General features: G+C 34.6%; 1 protein-coding gene across 2 annotated transcripts in view; it reads left to right on the plus strand.

The window, feature by feature from the left end:
• Positions 1 to 19,387, plus strand: part of FMN1 (formin 1) — a 130,062-nt gene that overhangs the window by 29,317 nt on the left and 81,358 nt on the right. For both annotated transcript variants that reach the window (XM_027716952.2, XM_027716953.2), the window contains 2 exons: positions 14,637 to 15,418; positions 19,074 to 19,224. In XM_027716952.2, the coding sequence (XP_027572753.1) occupies positions 14,637 to 15,418; positions 19,074 to 19,224 (933 nt within the window). The remainder of the gene's footprint in view (positions 1 to 14,636; positions 15,419 to 19,073; positions 19,225 to 19,387) is intronic.

Consider the following 19,387-nt stretch of genomic DNA (forward strand, 5'->3'; position numbering starts at 1 on the left):
GACTGAAGTCCTATTAAATTGTTAAGCTCCTAAGGCTCCCAGACAGTGGCAGCAACATTATCTTTAAAGTATGTATTTCCTAAAATACTAAAATCCCAGCAGGAGAAAAATCTCCCTATAATGAAAAATCTTCATAGCCAGTGCTAGAGAAGGTGGAATTGCAGACTAGGAAATGACGGTAAAGGACAGGAGCAATAAAACAATAATTTTCTACAGAGTGCATAGCAGCATGCAAAGAACACTTAATCTCTTTGAAACTGCCTATTGACAATTGCATCTTCATTCAGAAAGGAAGCTTGGAGCGATTCTTCTTGGTGTATGAAGATATTCCTCAGTTCAGTGCTTAATTTTGTTTTAAAAACTTGCACATTTTAATAGCTGTATTCATTTCATATTCTATAATCAATTTCTTGATGAAGTTTTAAGCATTTCTTCTGTGCTCATATAGTTATATTAAGCAAAATTCTCCCACTTCTCCTCCTCCATTGACTTCCTATTTTTCATATTTTTGATGGAGTGTGTGCTTTTCATCCTTATTTTCCTTTAATCATGTGTTTACATTGTGATTACTTTCTTATCAGATAGCTTGAATATCGAGGAAGATTCTTCTTTTGTTATGTTGTGGGCTTTTTCACTGCTACTTGCCATACTGCCATTCTCGTATTTTCAATGCAGTTTCACTATGACAACTTCAAATGTTTAAACCTCATGTCAGCTGCAGAATGCTGTTAATTCCACATGTTGATCCGGGGATTCCCCTGATTATTTAAGAAGTTACCGCAGACCATATTCCCTCTATTGAAAACAGTGAAAGTCTCTGTAACTCTGTTTCAGCACATAGATATTGTATCATATAGTCAAAATGTGCATAGAGCAAGATAATTTATAGCCTTAAAACTTCAGAAAGACTGAGTTCCTGCTCGGATTTAGACACTTTGCAAAACACTCTGCTTAATTAGGGCTAAAATGAAACTCTTAAAAAATTTCATTATAACTCGCTACATTTTTTATCATTTGTGAAAATTAATTTTTCTCATCACCTTGAATAAATATGTTACACACTCAGGAGAAGAAGTAGAACACATATTTTGAACATTATGACATTATTTTGACAGAATTGGAAGACTTCTGTAACAAAGGAAAAATTGTCTGTAAGAGAAATTAAGTGAAATGATCATGGGATTGTAAATGCCTGTAAAAATTAAGTAGTATCAAAGTTACCATTTTGATTTCGAAAATATGTACCCCATACCTCCTTGCCAGAATTATCTGTGCTTTGAAGTTTACTACACCAGATATATGTTTAAATCTAATAGTTTTAAACCATTTGTCTGAATTAAATATGTAATTGCATCTATTACATCATCGTCTGGTGTTGAACAAACTGTTAATTGCCATTTCCACAGAGCCACCAAAGATGTTATAAAATAACACTGGAGCAAAACTAAGTTTCACTGATTAATGGGTGCCACAAGTTACTCTTAGTTAGGTGGGGATCACCCTTCCAACTATGCTTTCAAAAAGAAAGCCTGTCTCCTGACCCTTTTATTGATAGTTAGGCAGTGTGAAAGAAAACCCACTGGAAATCAAAGCAGACATTAAGAGCTGGACATATGTATGGAGATGTGAGAGCTAGAATTTTAGGAAAAGTGGTGAGTAAGAATACTAGGACTGGTAGTCCTAGAGATCTGAGACAAGCAAACTGAAGGGCAAAAGAAGTATCCTGGAAATTAAGATAGAAAACAGTAGGAGGTAGATTGCAGAGACTTGAGCCTGGGCATCACGATAAAGGTTTTACTTATATGTAAGCAATTTTCCCCAGAATATTATCCTAGAATGAATACCTTCCATTCAGTATTTGATTTTATTTTTGTTGGTCAGTTAGTAATACCCTCCCTTGTTTATTAATCAAAATCTAATCTGAATATAGATAGTTTCACTGTATTTTTTTTCTAGTGTCCTAAGTTTTAATTTGTCAGGATGTTTTCTAAGTATAAACTGGACTTTATAATATGTGTCAAGGTAACCATGTATTCCTGTTTATTCATATTTTATGCACAGAGACCTAAGATGTAACAGATTTATTGGGATGCTTACAGTTGCATGTATTTTCAATCACAGTTCATTTTTAATGTACATTGCAACTATAAATTGGATCCCAGAATCTCAAGATAGTTGCTTGTTAAAGAAGGTGACCACTCGAGGACAACTGACTAAAGTGACTTGTGACTCTTATTGCATTTTGCAGTTTGAGAAAGTATAGAATCTGCTTTTCCAGGTCAGCACTATCATGTCTTTACTACAATACTGTAGTGTCTCTCCCTGTGAGTCTGTACATTGTTCTTATATCTTTCAGCTTCAGCACACATAATGCAGAAGTCTTAAAATCTTGTTGCTATTTCATTATACAGTTTTTAATTTTTGTCTGGAATAACTCATCTGAATGAGATACTGGCTCTGTCGAAGAGAAAGTTTCTGTGTAGCTGCATTACTTGGAAACTTGATGGAGAGGGATAAAATTAAGGTTGTTCTGGTTGTTCCCATTTGAGTAATGGACCAAAGTTGGGGTTTTTTAAGACATTTCTGTGTGTGCAATATTTTCCTCAAAGCCATGATGGGAAAGTCTAGAATAGTGTGATGATGCATAATTAGCACGTAGTATAAGTTAGTTTAAAGTAGGTATATTTTTTACACGGAGTCATTTCTATAATTAATGTTATACTTCTCTTTATCCATGTAGAATCTCTGGAGTTCATAAGCTGTATCTTAGATAAGTGTACTAGTATCTTTTTCTGCTAAGTGTAGCATAAACATTTCTACAAAATTAAAAAAATTAGTAGTAAACACAGTGTTGGGTTTTCTTCTACCTGTTACCTGCTTGGTGAGTATTTAAAGACCATCTTCTGGTTTTACCACTGAAGTTCATGGTAGTATCTGCAGAACTGGAAGCTTCCTGGTCAAAGTAAGATAGAAGTCATGAAAGATAAGCTTATGTGGTGGGTATCTACTCATAGACTTTGCCTTTACAAGGATATTTGCAGTTTGCATTTTCTCTTTAATCATTGTAATTGAGGTGAGTATTGTCAATATGAAAAAAATTTTTTCTATAATGAAGTTGTGAGGAAAGAAATGGTTTGTTTCGGTTATGTTATGTTGTATGTTACACATTTTCCTTTCATAGAAAATGTGTAATGTAATGAAAACTGTTGGTTTTTGAATGTGAAGCCAAATGTGAAATTAACCTCTGCCTTAATTTCCTTTGCTATAGAAAAAGAGCTAGTAGTTTTTGTAGTATAATATGTTTTAGGTTGAAGGAAGGACTGATTCACCAAGCAATCAAGTTGTTTTGACATGCAGAATTTGCTCTCTGTAACACGTGAGGAATGTGATAATTGTAAGCATCAGAGGATTCATCTTTTAGGTGAATATATTTCTTAAAGTAAAATTGAATCTGTTGTTTTTTTGATGTCTGGTTTCAAAAAGACCCCAGAAAATAATTTCCCTCCATAGCTAGGAAGTGAATGGCTTGCTACACCTCAAAATCTTTTTGTTGTTTTGATTGCACAAGTGAACTCTATATATCAGTGGAAAGGCTAGTGATCTCTAAAAATTCTTAGAACCTTTAGACAAAAATGATGTTCATTATGAAGAATAAAAATCATCTGTTTCTAAAAGTGTAGAGCTACTTTTTTATTATCCTCATAGCACTATTTGGCTGAATATTTCCCACTGAGAAGTATTCATTGCTGTCTGTTATCCTTCTATAAATATGTAAGTTTAACTTTGGTTACTGTTTTCCATGTGCTGTACTGATAATGCTTTTTGCTTCAACTTTTACTTAAACAAAATAATTGGTTGAAAGTTAGCAAAATGTGATCTATATCATTGCTCTCCTACGTAGTTACAAGGCTTTGTTATAATGGCTTAATCTTGTAGTTTGGTTGCCAAAGAAATTAATTATTTATACTGTGAAGCAATGTTGACAGTAAACTCTCCTTTCCACCCCCTCTCAAAAAGAAAAGGAAGAAAAGAGAAGAAAAACAAGGTTGCATTACAATTCTGGCAACATCAGCCACACTAATAAAATCAAATTCAATGTTGGTTTACGACTTTGAATTTATGTGACTGCACAGGATCAAAGGATTTGTATCCCACTGGACTGCAAGGTCTGTAGTTCATGGCAAAAAAACTCATCAAAAAGAACATTTTAGTAGTAAGGCTTTTCATTTTAATCAGCCACAGTAATAAAAAAGCTGTTAGGTGTCCAAAAACATTCTCCCAAGATCAGAGACAACTTGCTCTCTATTACAATCAGTTCTCTTATTGGATCCATACTGCCTCTGTAGTTTTTGTCACTGAAACTTCATCTTCAACTTGTTTTCAGCCATTTTTTTATGTTGTTTTCACATTTTACATGGCAAGGCATTCTATGTGTCGGTAAAAATAATGATTCATGTAATTTTCCTGGCAATTGAGAAATACTATAACTTATTTAAAGTAAATTATCATCAAAACATATGATTAAATAATATATAATTTTAATAAGAGCTCTATATTTCTATGTATTGTATTTAAAAATATTCTAGTAGCAATATTAGGGGCTTTTTTCTCCTTGCATATAGTCTTCTGAACACCACCACAAAGAATTGGTATTAGTATTTTGTATCTATACAGACGTGGTAACTGAGGGTGTCCTAAGACTAAGGTAGCAGCTGCAAGTGAGAAGCAGAGTAGGGAAGTAATAGGAAATGAATGTTTGGATTTTGTATATTAATTGTTCGTGGTCCTAGGTCAACAAAAGTTTGAAATAAATTTTTAGCTGATGGCATGGTTTCCTTCTTTTGTTAGCTTTGCCTCAGAGAAATTATATCCAATATATCATTTACATTTATTAGTGTGTTGCATACTGAGTTGCCTCATTCCATTCTGCAGAATTTAAATATTTAACAGAGCTTAACAATATTTAGAGATTTTACCAATTAAATTGTCCACAAAAATACCAGTTTTCGTAGAAATTTATGGGTAGGTCTCAATTTAGCTGGATACCCAATTTTTACGTATTAGGTAGGATTTATTTTTCCTAGCATAAGCTTGCTTACATTTAGAAAGAATCAACACAGTCACTTTCTGCGAGGATCACTCCCTTTTGCATGGCATGACAGGTAGCTGCTGTACACTAATTTTTTGCAAATTCAAGTGGGTATAGTATTACTTTCTCTATTCTAATTCACTACAGCCTGAGATACATGCAGGCTTAAACTGGTTTTTGTCAGCTGAATATTTTCATGGGCTTATTATTTTAAAAACAGTCCTTCAAATGAACAGAAACTTTAGTATTAGTGGGAATTTTATAAGTTACCTACCAAACATTTTAAATCTACATAAAATTCCAAATTATCTACTGTTAATATTTATTTATTAATAACCTGAAATTTGCCCCTTTAAGCACATGTTAACAGTTGGCTTTATTAAGTCCTATTTAGTCTAGTTTTTAAGAGTTTTTTTATCATTTATCATTTATCTCAAGGGAAGACATTGCTTTGCAATGAAGAAGTTAGTGAATCCAAGCCATTAATAATTTTCGGTTTGATATATATCATAGAATCAACTGGGTTAGAAAAGACCTCCGAGACCATCAAGTCCAACCCTTGATCCAACACTGCCGTGGTTACTAGACCATGGCACTAAGTGCCACATCCGGTCTCTTCTTAAAAACCTCCAGGGACAGAGACTCTACCACTTCCCTGGGCAACCCATTCCAATGCCTGATTACTCTCTCTGTAAAGAATTTCTTCCTAATATCCAACCTAAACCTCCCCTGGCACAGCTTAAGACCGTGCCCTCTTGTCCTACTGCTGGTTGTCTGGGAGAAGAGACCAACCCCCACCTGGCTACAACCTCCTGGCAGGGAGTTGTAGAGAGTGATGAGGTCTCCCCTGAGCCTCCTCTTCTCCAGGCTAAACAACCCCAGCTCCCTCAGCCTCTCCTCATAGGGCCTGTGCCCCAGTCCCTTCACCAGCCTCGTTGCTCTTCTCTGGACCTGCTCCAGCACCTCAATATCCTTCCTGAACTGAGGGGCCCAGAACTGGACACAGCACTCCAGGTGTGGCCTCACCAGCCCTGAGTACAGGGGAAGAATCACTTCCCTGGTCCTGCTGGCCACGCTGTTCCTGATCCAGGCCAGGATGCCATTGGCCTTTTTGGCCACCTGGTCACACTGCTGGCTCATGTTCAGCTTCCTGTCAATCCAAACTCCCAGGTCCCTTTTTGCCTGACTGCTCTCAAGCCCCTCTGTCCCCGACCTGTAGCGCTGCAGGGGGTTGTTGTGACCAAAGTGGAGGACCCGGCACTTGGCCTTGTTGAACCTCATCTCGTTGGAATCAGACCATCTATCCATGTCAGATACAATAATTTAGATTCCAGTGAGATTTCTCTGTGGGCACTGAGGTTCCACAGTAGACTACATAATGTAGCAGGTGCTGAAGTGGACACAATAGGATCCATAACTGTGGAGTATGCTGTGGAGTTCAATGGACATTATTAGAGATACTTTTCCCTATATTTGGATTCATAATGTTTGCAGGATCTTGAGAGATTACCAAGAATTTTCAAGGGCACATCTAATTGTTTTATTAGAAGTTATGGAGAGGAGGAGGGATGTACCCTTATTAAGGGGGTTGATCTGAGTAAAGTGACATGTATATAGGACGGCTGTAGGAAAAGAACTAGAGATGAGCTGTTGTGAGCTATGCATTGTATAACAGAATTCTCCAAGTAAGTTAATTTGTGTAATCTAAAATGATTGGATGGTAGTTCTTAACAGGGAACGGACTGAAGGGAAGATATGTATATGTGCAGGAAAGAAAACCTAGATTATTGTAAGTTGATGAAAACATTTACAGAGCAGACACAAAGCAATTAGGATGAGGAAAGCAAACTTTAGGCAGTCTGGGAATCACTCTGTGAGGAGAGAGGAAAAGAGTGCAGAACATTGAGAGAATCGAAGGCCCACAGAGAGCTGGAGGAGGAAATGCTGGAGCTTAGAAGAATATAGGACTTTGTGCAGTCTGTAACGTAAGGGGTGGTTTGTATCTCGTACAGAATAGTCTCTTGAAATGTGTAGTCCTGGTCAGAAAACATCTACAGCGTCCTTGTGCCATAGATCTGCTTTGCAGGGCTATTCATACTCCTCCAATAGTGATAAAAATGAAGGTATGTTACCTTTTGTTTACGTGGTCACTGAAAGCTTAGCAGTAATGAGAAGGAATCGTAGAATATGCTGAATTGGAAGGGAGCCATCAGGGTCATCGAGTCCAACTCATGGCCCTGAACAGGACACCCCAAGAATCACAGCGTGTGCCTGATTTAGTTCCCACTCCCACTGTATTCCACTGTCAGCAGACTTAATAAGTTCCAGTTGTGGATTTATTTGGGGTTTTTTATTTGCTCATGGAACATATATTAAAAAAAAAGCCAAACAAACAAACAAAACCCCCAGCTATTTCTTATTCATTGTCTTCATAGACCCACTAGACTCAATAAGTACAAATGCACTGGCCAAAAGCTTGCAAATCTTCTGAAAGGCACTTCATGTTGGAGACAGGCACACAGGCTTTGCAACTGAAAGGATGTTATGGCTATTGTAGATTCTGGGTCTTGAAAAATGGTAAAGAGGAGGAAGACAGATAAAGAATCAAATTGTTGAAGAATGGCATTTAATTTAGGAGAAGAATAAATTTATAGTAATACAAAAAAGCGAAGGATGTCAACAAGCCTCTAATGAATATGGTAATTTCAGTGACATTTTCTATGTAGTATACAGTTGAATATGTGTAGAAGATGAAATGGGAAAGACAGAGATAAAAACAGCACTGGGGAAGAAGTTAAGGGAACAAAGCAAAGGGGTAATACAACTGACATACTAGGAGGAAGGGGACACACTAGGAGGGAGGAGAGTGAAGAATAGCTGAAGGTGTTAATAAATGTATTTTAAGATTGCAGGACCGAGTCTATATAAAAGAAGTATTCAAAATGTGTTATAAATGCAAACTAATTCGGAAATGGCATGAACGTGTTACTGGCTATATCCAGAATAGTTTTGACTGAAACTGGAACAGTGAATTGAAAGAATATTAGAAACATAAACGTTCAAGAAAATGTAAGGATATGTTAATTTAAACATTCACCATAAAAATGACATGCTTGATTTGAATGTTCTTGCAGTAGAGAAAGCAGGTATCATTCTGTTAATACCTTCCGTTTCTCATTGATTTTTTTGTATTCAGAGAAGGGCAGTTTACTGGTTTTGAAGTTTTTCTAACAAAGGATAAGAGAACACTAGAAGTAAGAGCAGATGGAGTACGAAACAGGGCATTTCTCAAAAGTAATTCTTCCTTAGACTGCCTTTAAATGTCTACTTGTATTGAATGTATTTCTTTCTCGCACACTCATTCAGTTGTTCATTTACCTGTTTTTTTTTCTAAACATGATATATATTTTCAGAGTAAATATTTAAATTATCAAGTGAATTAGTGCTTAAAATGTTATGTGAATTTTAAGTCATTTGTAGGCCTATATATAAGAAATAAAGCACATGATATTTAAAAAAACGTGTCTATGTTGCAGTGTAAGTAGGTATATTTTAATTACGTGCTATGCCAATAATTTTGTATTTCAGAATTGCTAGCTACAATACTTTATTTCTTTCTCAACTGCATAAATGCCAATAGTTGTTAAATAACTAAATATTCAGAAATATATAGCAAAACAGTGTAGTGTATACCTGCCATGGTCAAATTTCCCACAACTACTTTTGCTACATTTCCTCTATATGTATTTAATATTTTTAAATTAGAGGACTGGACTCTGTGTACATTGCCTACACAAATATTTACAGTTCAGTGAATGTTTGAGAATGGTCAGTTATTACTTTTTTACTGTGAGGTGTGAGAACAATCCTTACTGCATACCCTTGAAAACGGTAATATACCATATTTAACTGTTATGTTTGGTGAAGTATTTGTCAGAGAGGAATTTTGAATTTAAATATAAATTGGCATGGGCTTAACTTTTTTTTTTCCTGTGGAGAAATCCTTTGCTAAATCTCTGATTGTTGTTAAAATTTAAAACAAATGTATGTTTTTTCAAGGACAGAGATTTAACAAAAAAAGGACTTCTTTTCCTTTGTCAACACAATACAAGAATAAAAAGTGTGAGTTCTTCCAAAAACTGAAGATGAAATTACTTAGAGTGAACAAAACCAAAAAGTCAGAGGCTGTCTGTAAAAAATTTGGTTTTCCTCTCTTTTCTATGGACACTTCCTTGATTGCCAAAATACTGTTAAGACAAAAAAGCTGTGAACTCTATAAAAATACTTTTCATCAGCAACTCCATAATTCTTATCTTTTTTTTTTCCTTTTTTTCTTTCTCCTTTTTTTAATATCCCTCCTCCCCCAAACATTTCCACTTCTGTAAAATATATCCTTAGATACTTCATGTCTTCTTTGTTCCTATTTTTTTCATTTTCTTGGCTTGGCATAAGTAACTAATTAGATGTAACAATCAGTGTATAAAAGTCAGAGAAGGGAATAAAATCAAGCTCGCTTTCTTCCTAATATGTTGTTTTTCCACACTAATTAGAGTAAAAACCTGTAAAAGTGTGTGTTTCTCAGTTAAAGAAGAGGTCTGTCTCTGATATACCTAGAATAGCTTTGTTCATTAAATACGTGTCATTTTTACACACTCACTTTTCAGAGTAGAATTACACTGTAAACACTAGTGAAAAAGTATTAGGCATTGACAGTGGAGCATTAACTTGCTAGTTTCAAAGCGAAGTTCTGCATATTGCTTGCTCTAGACAGTGTTTTAGAGTGGGGTTTTTTTTATGTTTTACTGTTAAACTGCTTGGGATTTTTGTTAACATTTATGGTGAAAATAAGTCGTGACTAATTACAAGCCAGCAACTGATTTTTGAATGTAGATTGCTGTAGAGATTTATACTTTCCTCATATTCATACATACAAATTGTTTCACAGCTTTTCATATCAGAGCAATTCTGTGTTATGGTTGAAAAGTTTTTGTCGACGTAAAATCACATTATATAAATCAGTAACAAAACAAATATATTTGAGTGGATTACATTTAATTGACTGTAATTTACTATATTGACTGTATTAAATGAGACTGTAATCTTTCTGTCACCTATCAGAGTACAGAGAAAAGCTGTCACATTGGTATTGAGATTTATCTGTGTCAATCCACATTATCATTTCAAAGACATTTAAACAACCTCTAGGTTACATTCTGAATGAGAGGATTTAGTCTTTTGCTTTTGTGATTAATTACATGATTTTTCATCTCATACTGTAACGGTACAGTGATTCAAATTTTGTACTTTATCTTCCTTTGAAGAAATTCTTAATTTCCTGGCTTTCATAGAACCAAGGCTGAGCTGTTGGCATTGTCTCAGAAAATATATCTTACATTTTTTTCTCTGTATTGTGTCAAGTTACGTAGTAGGTGCCAAAAGGAAGGCATTGGAATCATGGCAGAGGAATGGGTGTAAGACAGGAAGACGCTGGAAAACCATTCCAAATGCTCCTCTTGTTTTCCAGGTTACAGTGTTTCAGTTTTTTTGAATATTTGCATAATCATCTTTGTACCATGACAGTATCATGTATTTTAGTAAGAGGGGTCTTTTTTTATTGTTGTTGATGGGGGGTTTTTCATTGTTGTATGGTTTTTTCTTTTTGTTTAGGGGTGGCTTTTCTTTTACCCATTATTTTTTAGGAAGAGGATAATAGAGACCTTCTGAGCTTATATATAAATGTTTGTGTCTAAGGGATCTGAGAAGTCCGCTGGGATTATTTGCTCTCGTGAGTTGATTTTACTCAAGGAAAATGGATCATGCCTGTTTCAGTCGCAGATACCAGACAAACCTTGAGAAGTTAAACTCATTTTTGAGTGCAGCTGCTCTTATGAGGCTTGAATAGCAAATAAAAGCACAAAGATTACTTTTTTGCTTATGACAATTCTTTTAATATATTCTGATACAGAGTTGTTGACTCATGATCAGTCTGTGATATGCTGTCCTTTGCAGATCCTTTTCCCCTAGAATTGCCATACTACTGATCAATCCCTTCAGTACCTATGTGTGCTGCAGTTCTCTTTCTTGAATTGCAGCATGTATTTTCAGACTGCTTCCTTGTCCGATAAAATTTTTATGAATTCTGAATTTTAACAGTGTTCTTCAGCTTCCTAGCACAGTACTGTTTGCATATTTAATATTGGCAGTGAATGCAAGAAAGATTGTACCAAAGTAAGGCAACTTTTTTCAGTAGTATACTGCTATGTGAATCAGGCTTAAGATATTCAGGATGTACTTTCAAATATATGATCGAAAACTTATTCCAGCACATTAAGGCCTTAACAGTACGTTGTTTTACATACTTATATTTTCTTTTAAGCTAGCAATATGAAAATAGTAATAAGCTTTTATTGAAACATACCTACTTTTAATATGGTATTTGTAAAAGTAATCTGGAGAAAATACATCTCTGCTGTCATGGAAATTTAGGTGGCTGTATCAATCTTGTGTGTGTGTGTGCACGTGCGCGCGTGTGTGTGTACAGAAGAGGGAGTAATATCTAAAAAAAACTCGATAATGTTACTGGCGAGAGTCATTGATACAAAGAAAAGCCAGAGAACCTCAACAGGCCAAGGCTTGAGGGCTTAATTTGATACATTCTCTGAAAGAACAGATTCATGGTGCAAGAAAGTGAAATGGTCAGGGGAGTAGAAATGTGTTCCTTGCAATAGTTTATTTGATGATGAATCTGACCATACAATACCAATTTTTTTTATGAGTGTTGCTGAGAAGCAAGCAACTAGGCATCTGTACAAGTCAGCAAAGTGGCAAATGCAGCTTTCATGTGAAAACAACTGCTATCCTCTATGTCTAAAACATGCTGATGAACATCTCCCACATTGTTCTTTGTAATGTCTTCATTTCACACAGAAATTTATACAGGCATTTTACTCTAATAGGTTTCAAAATCCTCTGCCCTTCTTCAGAAATAAATCATTTTCATTCATGCATAGGATGGCTTTATAAGGTCTAGTTTTCAGCTGCCCTCTCATGTCTTCTGTCCCTCCAGCCTTCTTCCCACACCTTACCTCCCTCAGACATCTTGTTACGTGCTGAAATTTTTTTCAATTTCATTCTGCTTAAAGTAGCTGTGACCAAACTATTATATTCTAATCGTGTTTGATCTCCATTTGATTCATTATATGATATTAGAGCATTTCCTCTCATTTTAAGAAATATTTGCCAGGAAGCAGACCTTTAGTAAGAATATATATGCATTATTTCTGTGTATATATAAATATAGTACATATTAATATACATATTCTAGAATTTTTGTCAAAAGTATTAGATATGCAAGCTGAAAAGGTTTCAGTATTACTTAATCTTATGGTGAATAAGATAATTATTTTGAGATAAAAAGTAATTAAAAACTTGGTTTATTACTTATTGCTCTTTTTATTACACTCAGTTGGATATGACTGATCTTTTACATTGATGAGATGTTCAACACACATTTCCAATGTTTCATTTTTGCTAAGTTTGCATTTCTTTTTTGTGCTCGATAACTTTAGCTTTAATTCTTGCTAATATAAACTTCCTGTATTAACAGAAAATAATTTTGAAAACATGAAAGAATGAAAAGAAAAAGCATAAAACAATCACCTCAAATATAATTTTGAGTTTAAACCACCAATTTTATATTGTAATATAAAGACTGAAGATCTGTATTTGAAAAGGCTTATAATACTAATACAGTTGCTTTCATGCCCATTTAAATGTAATAAATAGTTTTGTTAGATACTGTGCTTGTTTTACAGTGTGTTTTTAAGGTGGTCTCAGATTTACTGCTGGGAAAATCTCTAATGTTCAAAGTAAATTGTTCTATGGGGGAGTTTTTGATGTCCAATAGGAGCAAAATACTATGATAAAAAAACAGTTAAATTCCCTAAGGCAAACTTACTTCATTACCTCATTTATGGGTCAGTATGCCAAGTTTAAAGAGACAGGTGATTTCTTTGCAACAATTCAAATGGCCAAAAATCTTGTGATAGTTGAACTGAACTAATAATAAAGCTGAGTGACAACAAACTTTGATAGAGTAACAGCAGGAAAATAAAAAGCTAAGCAAATCTATTCTGTTGTACATATTCTTCCTAATTCTTCTATAAAACTAAAAGAAATTGGGTTGTTTCCAATGCAAATCTCTGTTTCATTACCTTTGCAAGACTTTAAACTTGATTTCTGACCTTTACACTTACCAGCTGAGAAAAGGAGCATTTTGTACCCAGTATTTTCAGTGTGTTTACCTTGGATTTTTTCTTAAGAAATTGATTAGAATACAAGCTGATCATAGTGCTCTAAGAAATAATGTATATTGTTTGCATATCTAATCAAGCATTGTTGTACAATATAAAGTCCAATATATTACATTATACATGTATTACTTGAATGTATATTAATTAATGCCATAAACTATGAACTCCGACCTAATACCCAAGTTGGAATGGTAAGTAGGAAGTGCTGTGTTACCACTTCTGACAAGCACTGTGTGGGAATTTCGTAAGTGTAAATTGTTGTGCCTGCTGGAATTTGGGAAAATCGAAGCTTGTTATGGCTTCTGTTGAAATGTTGGCTTCCCTTGGTAGAGGGATCCTGAAAGAACCATGCAAAGAAACAAGATAGCATCAGCCAGCTGCCTGATAGTAGTATCATGGCATAACAGAAAATAGCTTGTACAGATTTAGTCATCTGGAACAGCAGGATTGGATTGAATTGTATTATTTAAAGGAGATCTTTCTATACCAAATGTTTTATATTTTTCTTATATGTGGTAACATAAATTTTTTTTTTTCTTCCTTCCTTAATTATTCAGTGAAATTACCTTGATCCTCTTAGTTCTAAGATTTATTTTCTTGAATTGTAGATTAAAGTATATCTGGTAGAAATGAAGTTTTAATCTAATAGTAAAGATAAACTTGAAGAATTTATGTATATCCCTGTGGATTTAATTGATGATAGCACTTAATAGATTAAGAAATTATTTTAATTTGTTATTTATTGTATTCTGGATGAATTTTGACTTCTCTTGTTTTTAATCTACTTTTTACTTCATAACATGTTAACTCTACATATATATATGGCATATTTATGAAACGAAATAGTCAATAAAATCATGTCATTAAATATGATAACATTTGAAAAAGATACCTTTTTCCATAATATACCATTAATTGTTGCATTCAGTTAAAAAACAGTAAGTCTGCTTAAAGACAGTGTACAACTTAGAATTTGCCCAAATTGATGTTCTGGATATTTACTTATAAAATATGGGTTTTTTGAAACACACCCTGCTTACATTTCTTTAACGAGTAGTAATTGTCAAATTATGTAGTAGCTTGCAATAAAGGCATTTAGAACTAGGAAAGTGAAGTATTTCTCTCTTTGCTTAATATAAGAACACAGTCTAAATTTGGAGATTTTTAATTACTACGAGATTAGCACTTCAGAAGAATATTTGCACTAAGGGATTTTTTTTCTTGTTGCTCTGCAGTCTCAGTTTGAACTCAGGGTATTCCATATTCGTGGAGAACATGCTGTATCAACTGCTCAGCTTGAGGAAACCATTGCACATCTGAAAAATGAACTTGATAATAAGTTAAACAGAAGAAATGAAAAAGCAAAGGATATTGGTGTTTCTACTGAAGATGATAACCCACCAAAGGCATACCGAAATGTATGTATACAGACTGACAGAGAAACTTTCATAAAGCCTAGTGAAGAAGATAACAGAGCTGTGAAAAATAACCAAATAGTACCCAAAAAGCTTAATATTTCCTCTTTGTCACACAGTATTTCTGCCCAAAGTGAAAATAAGGACAATTACAATGTACAGTCTTCAGAAAGTGTCTTGTCTTGTCAACCAAAACAAATGCTGCCTCCTCCACCACCACCACCTCCTCCTCCTCCTCCACCACCCCTTCCTGAATCTTCACTGTCAGGTTTAGTTCCTCCACCACCACCTTTGCCAGTGGGTCCAGCTTCACTGACATCTCAGTTTGGATCTGGTGCACCACTGTCACCTCCACTTTCTGAAGGCTGTAGGAATTTGCAAGCACCGCCACCACCGCCACCACCACCACTTCCAGGGCTGGGACCTCCTGTTCCACCTCCACTGCCTGGATCTGGGTTACCTCCACCTCTTCCACCTCCTGGGCCTGGGTTCTTTTTTAATAGCACTTTATCTTCAAACCAAGGTCCTCGAAAACCTGCCATTGAACCTAGCCGTCCCATGAAGCCTTTGTACTGGACACGGATACAATTGCAAGATAGCAGGTAAAATATATTTACTTGGACTTAGAATCACTACTTAGAATTGTCATGGTAGGTATGATATTTAAGGTATACTATTTAAGACCTAATAACAAAATGTAACAGTCTAGTAAGAATGTATAACAAAATCAGTGTAGAGGCATGGAATTGATATGCTTTAAGAAAAAAATTGAATCTAGAAAAAAAATCTAGAAAAAAAATTGAAGTCTAGAAATAGATCATAGGAAGTTATTTTAAAATATTATAGTTCAATTAAAATTGTATGCATTGTAAATGGAAATTTTGTGCATCATAACAAAACCATATTTTTTTGTGGGTTTTTTCACCCAGTCATCCAAGTACTCCATGGATAACCATAGTGACAGGGTCCTTCCTAGATTTAGCACTAAAAAGCAAAATGGTTACCAAGAGATTAGAAAGATTTTAATTTTTTTAAATTAAATCTGAATTAGAATTAGAACTGAAGTTAAAGTTTGGTCACATGAGAACTTAGTTTCATTTTTGCTTTCCAGTCACTTCATGTGATACTATCTTCAGAGAACTATGTTGTGTCATCCTCTATGATTCCAGTTCTAGAAAGAGTTAAACTGGAACCTAACGTCTGTGTATAATTCTGTCTGAGCAGGAAGAGTAAAGCATATATGTAAATATAGGCGACTCAGGAACCTATAATATGAAGCATCTGTTATGGACAAATCTCAGTACTGTAGTTTTTAAAAAAATAGATATAAAAAATAAAAAAATTACCCATCTTACTGTGATTTAGTGTGGGGATAAAATCTTAGATATGCTTGAGGGAAGGGATGCCATCCAGAGTGGGCCCTCACAGGCTTGAGTAGTGGGACTGTGTAAAGCTCAGGAAGTTCAAGGCCAAGTACAAGGTCTTGCACCTGAGGTGGGGCAACCTCCAATATCAATAGAATCTAGGGGATAGAGGAGGTAGATTTAGATGGCATGTAAGAAAGAAATTCTTTACTATGAGGGTGGTGAGGCACTGAAACAGGTTGCCCAGAAGAGCTGCTGATGTCTCATTCCTGGAGTGTTCAAGGCCAGGTTGAATGGGGCTCTGAGTAGCCTGGTCTAGTGGAAGGTATCCCTGTCCATGGCAGGGGCATTGGAACTAGATGATCTTTAAGGTCCGTTCAACCCTGGCCATTCTATGATTCTATAATGACAGTCTAATAGTGTATTCTATTGTACCAAATCCAAAGTTACTGTGAAACATCTGTTTTATTGATTTGTTTATAAGTGATAATTTGGTAAACAGGCATAAGTAAACAATTTTTGGACAGGCTTTTTGAAATGATCCCACAATCTTTTGTTTATGCTACCCATTCATTCAGCTGACAGGAGAAAAGAAGTTCTCCCATTTATGCTTTCTGGGCCAGCATGCATACCTTACTGCCACAGTGGTATGTGGCTTCACATGCTGCTCAGCTGCTCTTCTGGATTTTGACTGATTCTAATTTTGGTTCTTGTGTTTATTAATGTAATACAGAGCTCCATTAGGAGGGATGGCTCAAAAAGTGGTTTTGGGGGATGCTTAAATGACATCTACTATTTCTAGTTTAACAAGGATGTACTCGTTAATTCAGATCCTTCATTGTGCAAGTAATGAAATTACATGATTACTTGGATGTTTAAGTTCAAATAATTATCTGTGTTCAAAATTATTTTTAACATAACTGCAGTTGAAAGATGCTAAATTTAAACATTCTGATAAATGAAATTATATTGTTATGTATGACTTACAGCCATAACATGTCACAATATTATATACGCTGTAATATATATACACACAGTATATTGTATGCTGTATTATACACTGACTATATTATATATTGTATTATGAATTATTAGAAATTATTTATTATAGTTTATGTATCATAGTAACAATTCTATGTAAATTAATAAAATTATTATCAATGATATTTTATTTTATTGTTCCATTGCATTTAAACATTGTTAAAGTAAGTAATTGCAGTTAAGTGTAATTAAATATGAGTTTTATTTTACTTTACAGCTCTGAATTTATTTTGATGAGAAAGTACCATTATTCTGGTATAATAAAGCATTGTAAGGTGTTAATATTTTATATAAAATAGTTGACAGGAACAAAATATTAAATGTTAGTCGTATTTATTCAGTTTTTTAGAATTAAAAACATTGAAATACTTTGGAGCAGGAAGCTTGAACATTTTGGTTTTACTTTTCCAAAATTACTAGTGCATAATATTTTCACAGTGAATAAATAGTTGGTCCATAAATAAACCTTACTGTAATTCTTCCTATTGATTCACTGAAATCAATTTTTTTTTTCTGAAATATTTTTAGTTCACCAAGCTTTTGCAAGATAAGGTCTAAGCATTCTGGTGAACTACTGGTCACCAGTTGTAATGATTCGGCATTTTCATGATCTGTACTAGAACTGGAAAATTCTTCAAGGGTTTGCTGCTCAGATCAGCAGCTCTTCAGGACTTCTTGTTGCAGAAAGAATCCTTCATTCTTTTAGTGTCATAGCTGACACTATGGCTAATATCAGGGAGAGTGAAGCTGTAGAGCTGTAAGTGTTTCCTGTTAAACAGAATATGCTGCATCAGCGGATGCTAATGGGAAAAAATAGGCATTCCTTAAAATTCACCATAGTGGACATACAGTTGAGTATTAAAAAAATCCTAAATTTGAAACAAAAAAAAGGTGCCTTTTGAATTCATAGGTATTCCATTTTGTTGCATATTACATCTGTTTAGTGACATCAGCCATTTGTATTTTATAGTGGTTTTCATCACCTTTTTTAATTGCAAATAATTTCACTGCCTTTTAGTGACATCTGCTGGAAGAACTTGTTCCACCTTCTATTGATAAACAGGCAAGAGGAGCCCTCAGCAGTTTTATTCCACATATTTTCCTGAAGCATTGAAATTTTGATACAAAGCCCTTTCAGAATTGAAGTGCGATGTTTGTAGCACTACATAGTATTTCCCCCAAATCCAGATAAAACTAGAGGATTGTGTAAACAAGTTTCAGACTGATCCAAAGCTAAATCTGGTCTTGGAAGGCAAAAAAAGAAGGAAAGATAATCCACATTTAAAATTTACAGTTGATTGTATGGAGAAGAATACTGGCTAGGCTCCCAAAATATAAGCCACATAATTTGTCAGAACTGCAACAAGGATAAATATGAGCATACAACATCTGCAGCTAACATGGAGTAAATGAAGTCCTGTACAGATTACTCCAAATGCTCTTAAAATATGCTTGGATAAAGTTTGTTCACTATTTGTTGATTTTGTTTATTTTTGTAGGTCTAAATAGATTACTGGGAATTTCTCAAAAAAGCTGCTGTTGAAATACTCCTAATCCTAGTTGAAGTGGCAGAAATCTCTTGAGATGTATTTGCACAAACTGCAGTTGTTGTACAAAGAACTGTACAATTCAAATAATGCATTTCGATAGTCTAGCAGGCATGGACTAAATAGCTAAAACTAATAGCTAAAACAACTAGCAAAATATTTTGACTCCTTACAAGAGCAAGTTATAGGGGAAGAATGCTCTTTGTGTTCCTTTGAGTTTAAATCTATCATGGATTTTTATCTATTATAGTTATATCTATTATCATAAATGTTTGGAAATTTTATTATTACTTTTCACTTTACAGGAAAACTGCTGTGCCAACTTTATGGGAATCACTAGAAGAACCTGATATACTTGATACTACTGAGTTTGAATATTTATTCTCCAAAGACACCACTCAGGAAAAAAGAAAACCATTATCAGAATCTTACGAAAAAAAAACTAAGGCCAAAAAGGTATTTATTGGGGGGGAGTTGTTTGTTGGGTTTTTTTTGTGTGTGTTATTGTTTAGTTTTTTATTTTGAGAAACTACCTTTTAATTCTTCGGGGTCTTCTGGAGGATGAACAGACAAGCAAAATGGGTGGATTGCTGATTCAAGTCTTGCTTGAGAATGCGAG

The sequence above is a fragment of the Pipra filicauda genome, unplaced genomic scaffold (assembly GCF_003945595.2).
Source record: "Pipra filicauda isolate LSUMZ 115617 unplaced genomic scaffold, ASM394559v2 scaffold145_size1923396_pilon, whole genome shotgun sequence".
NCBI classification, from domain to species: Eukaryota; Metazoa; Chordata; class Aves; order Passeriformes; family Pipridae; genus Pipra; species Pipra filicauda.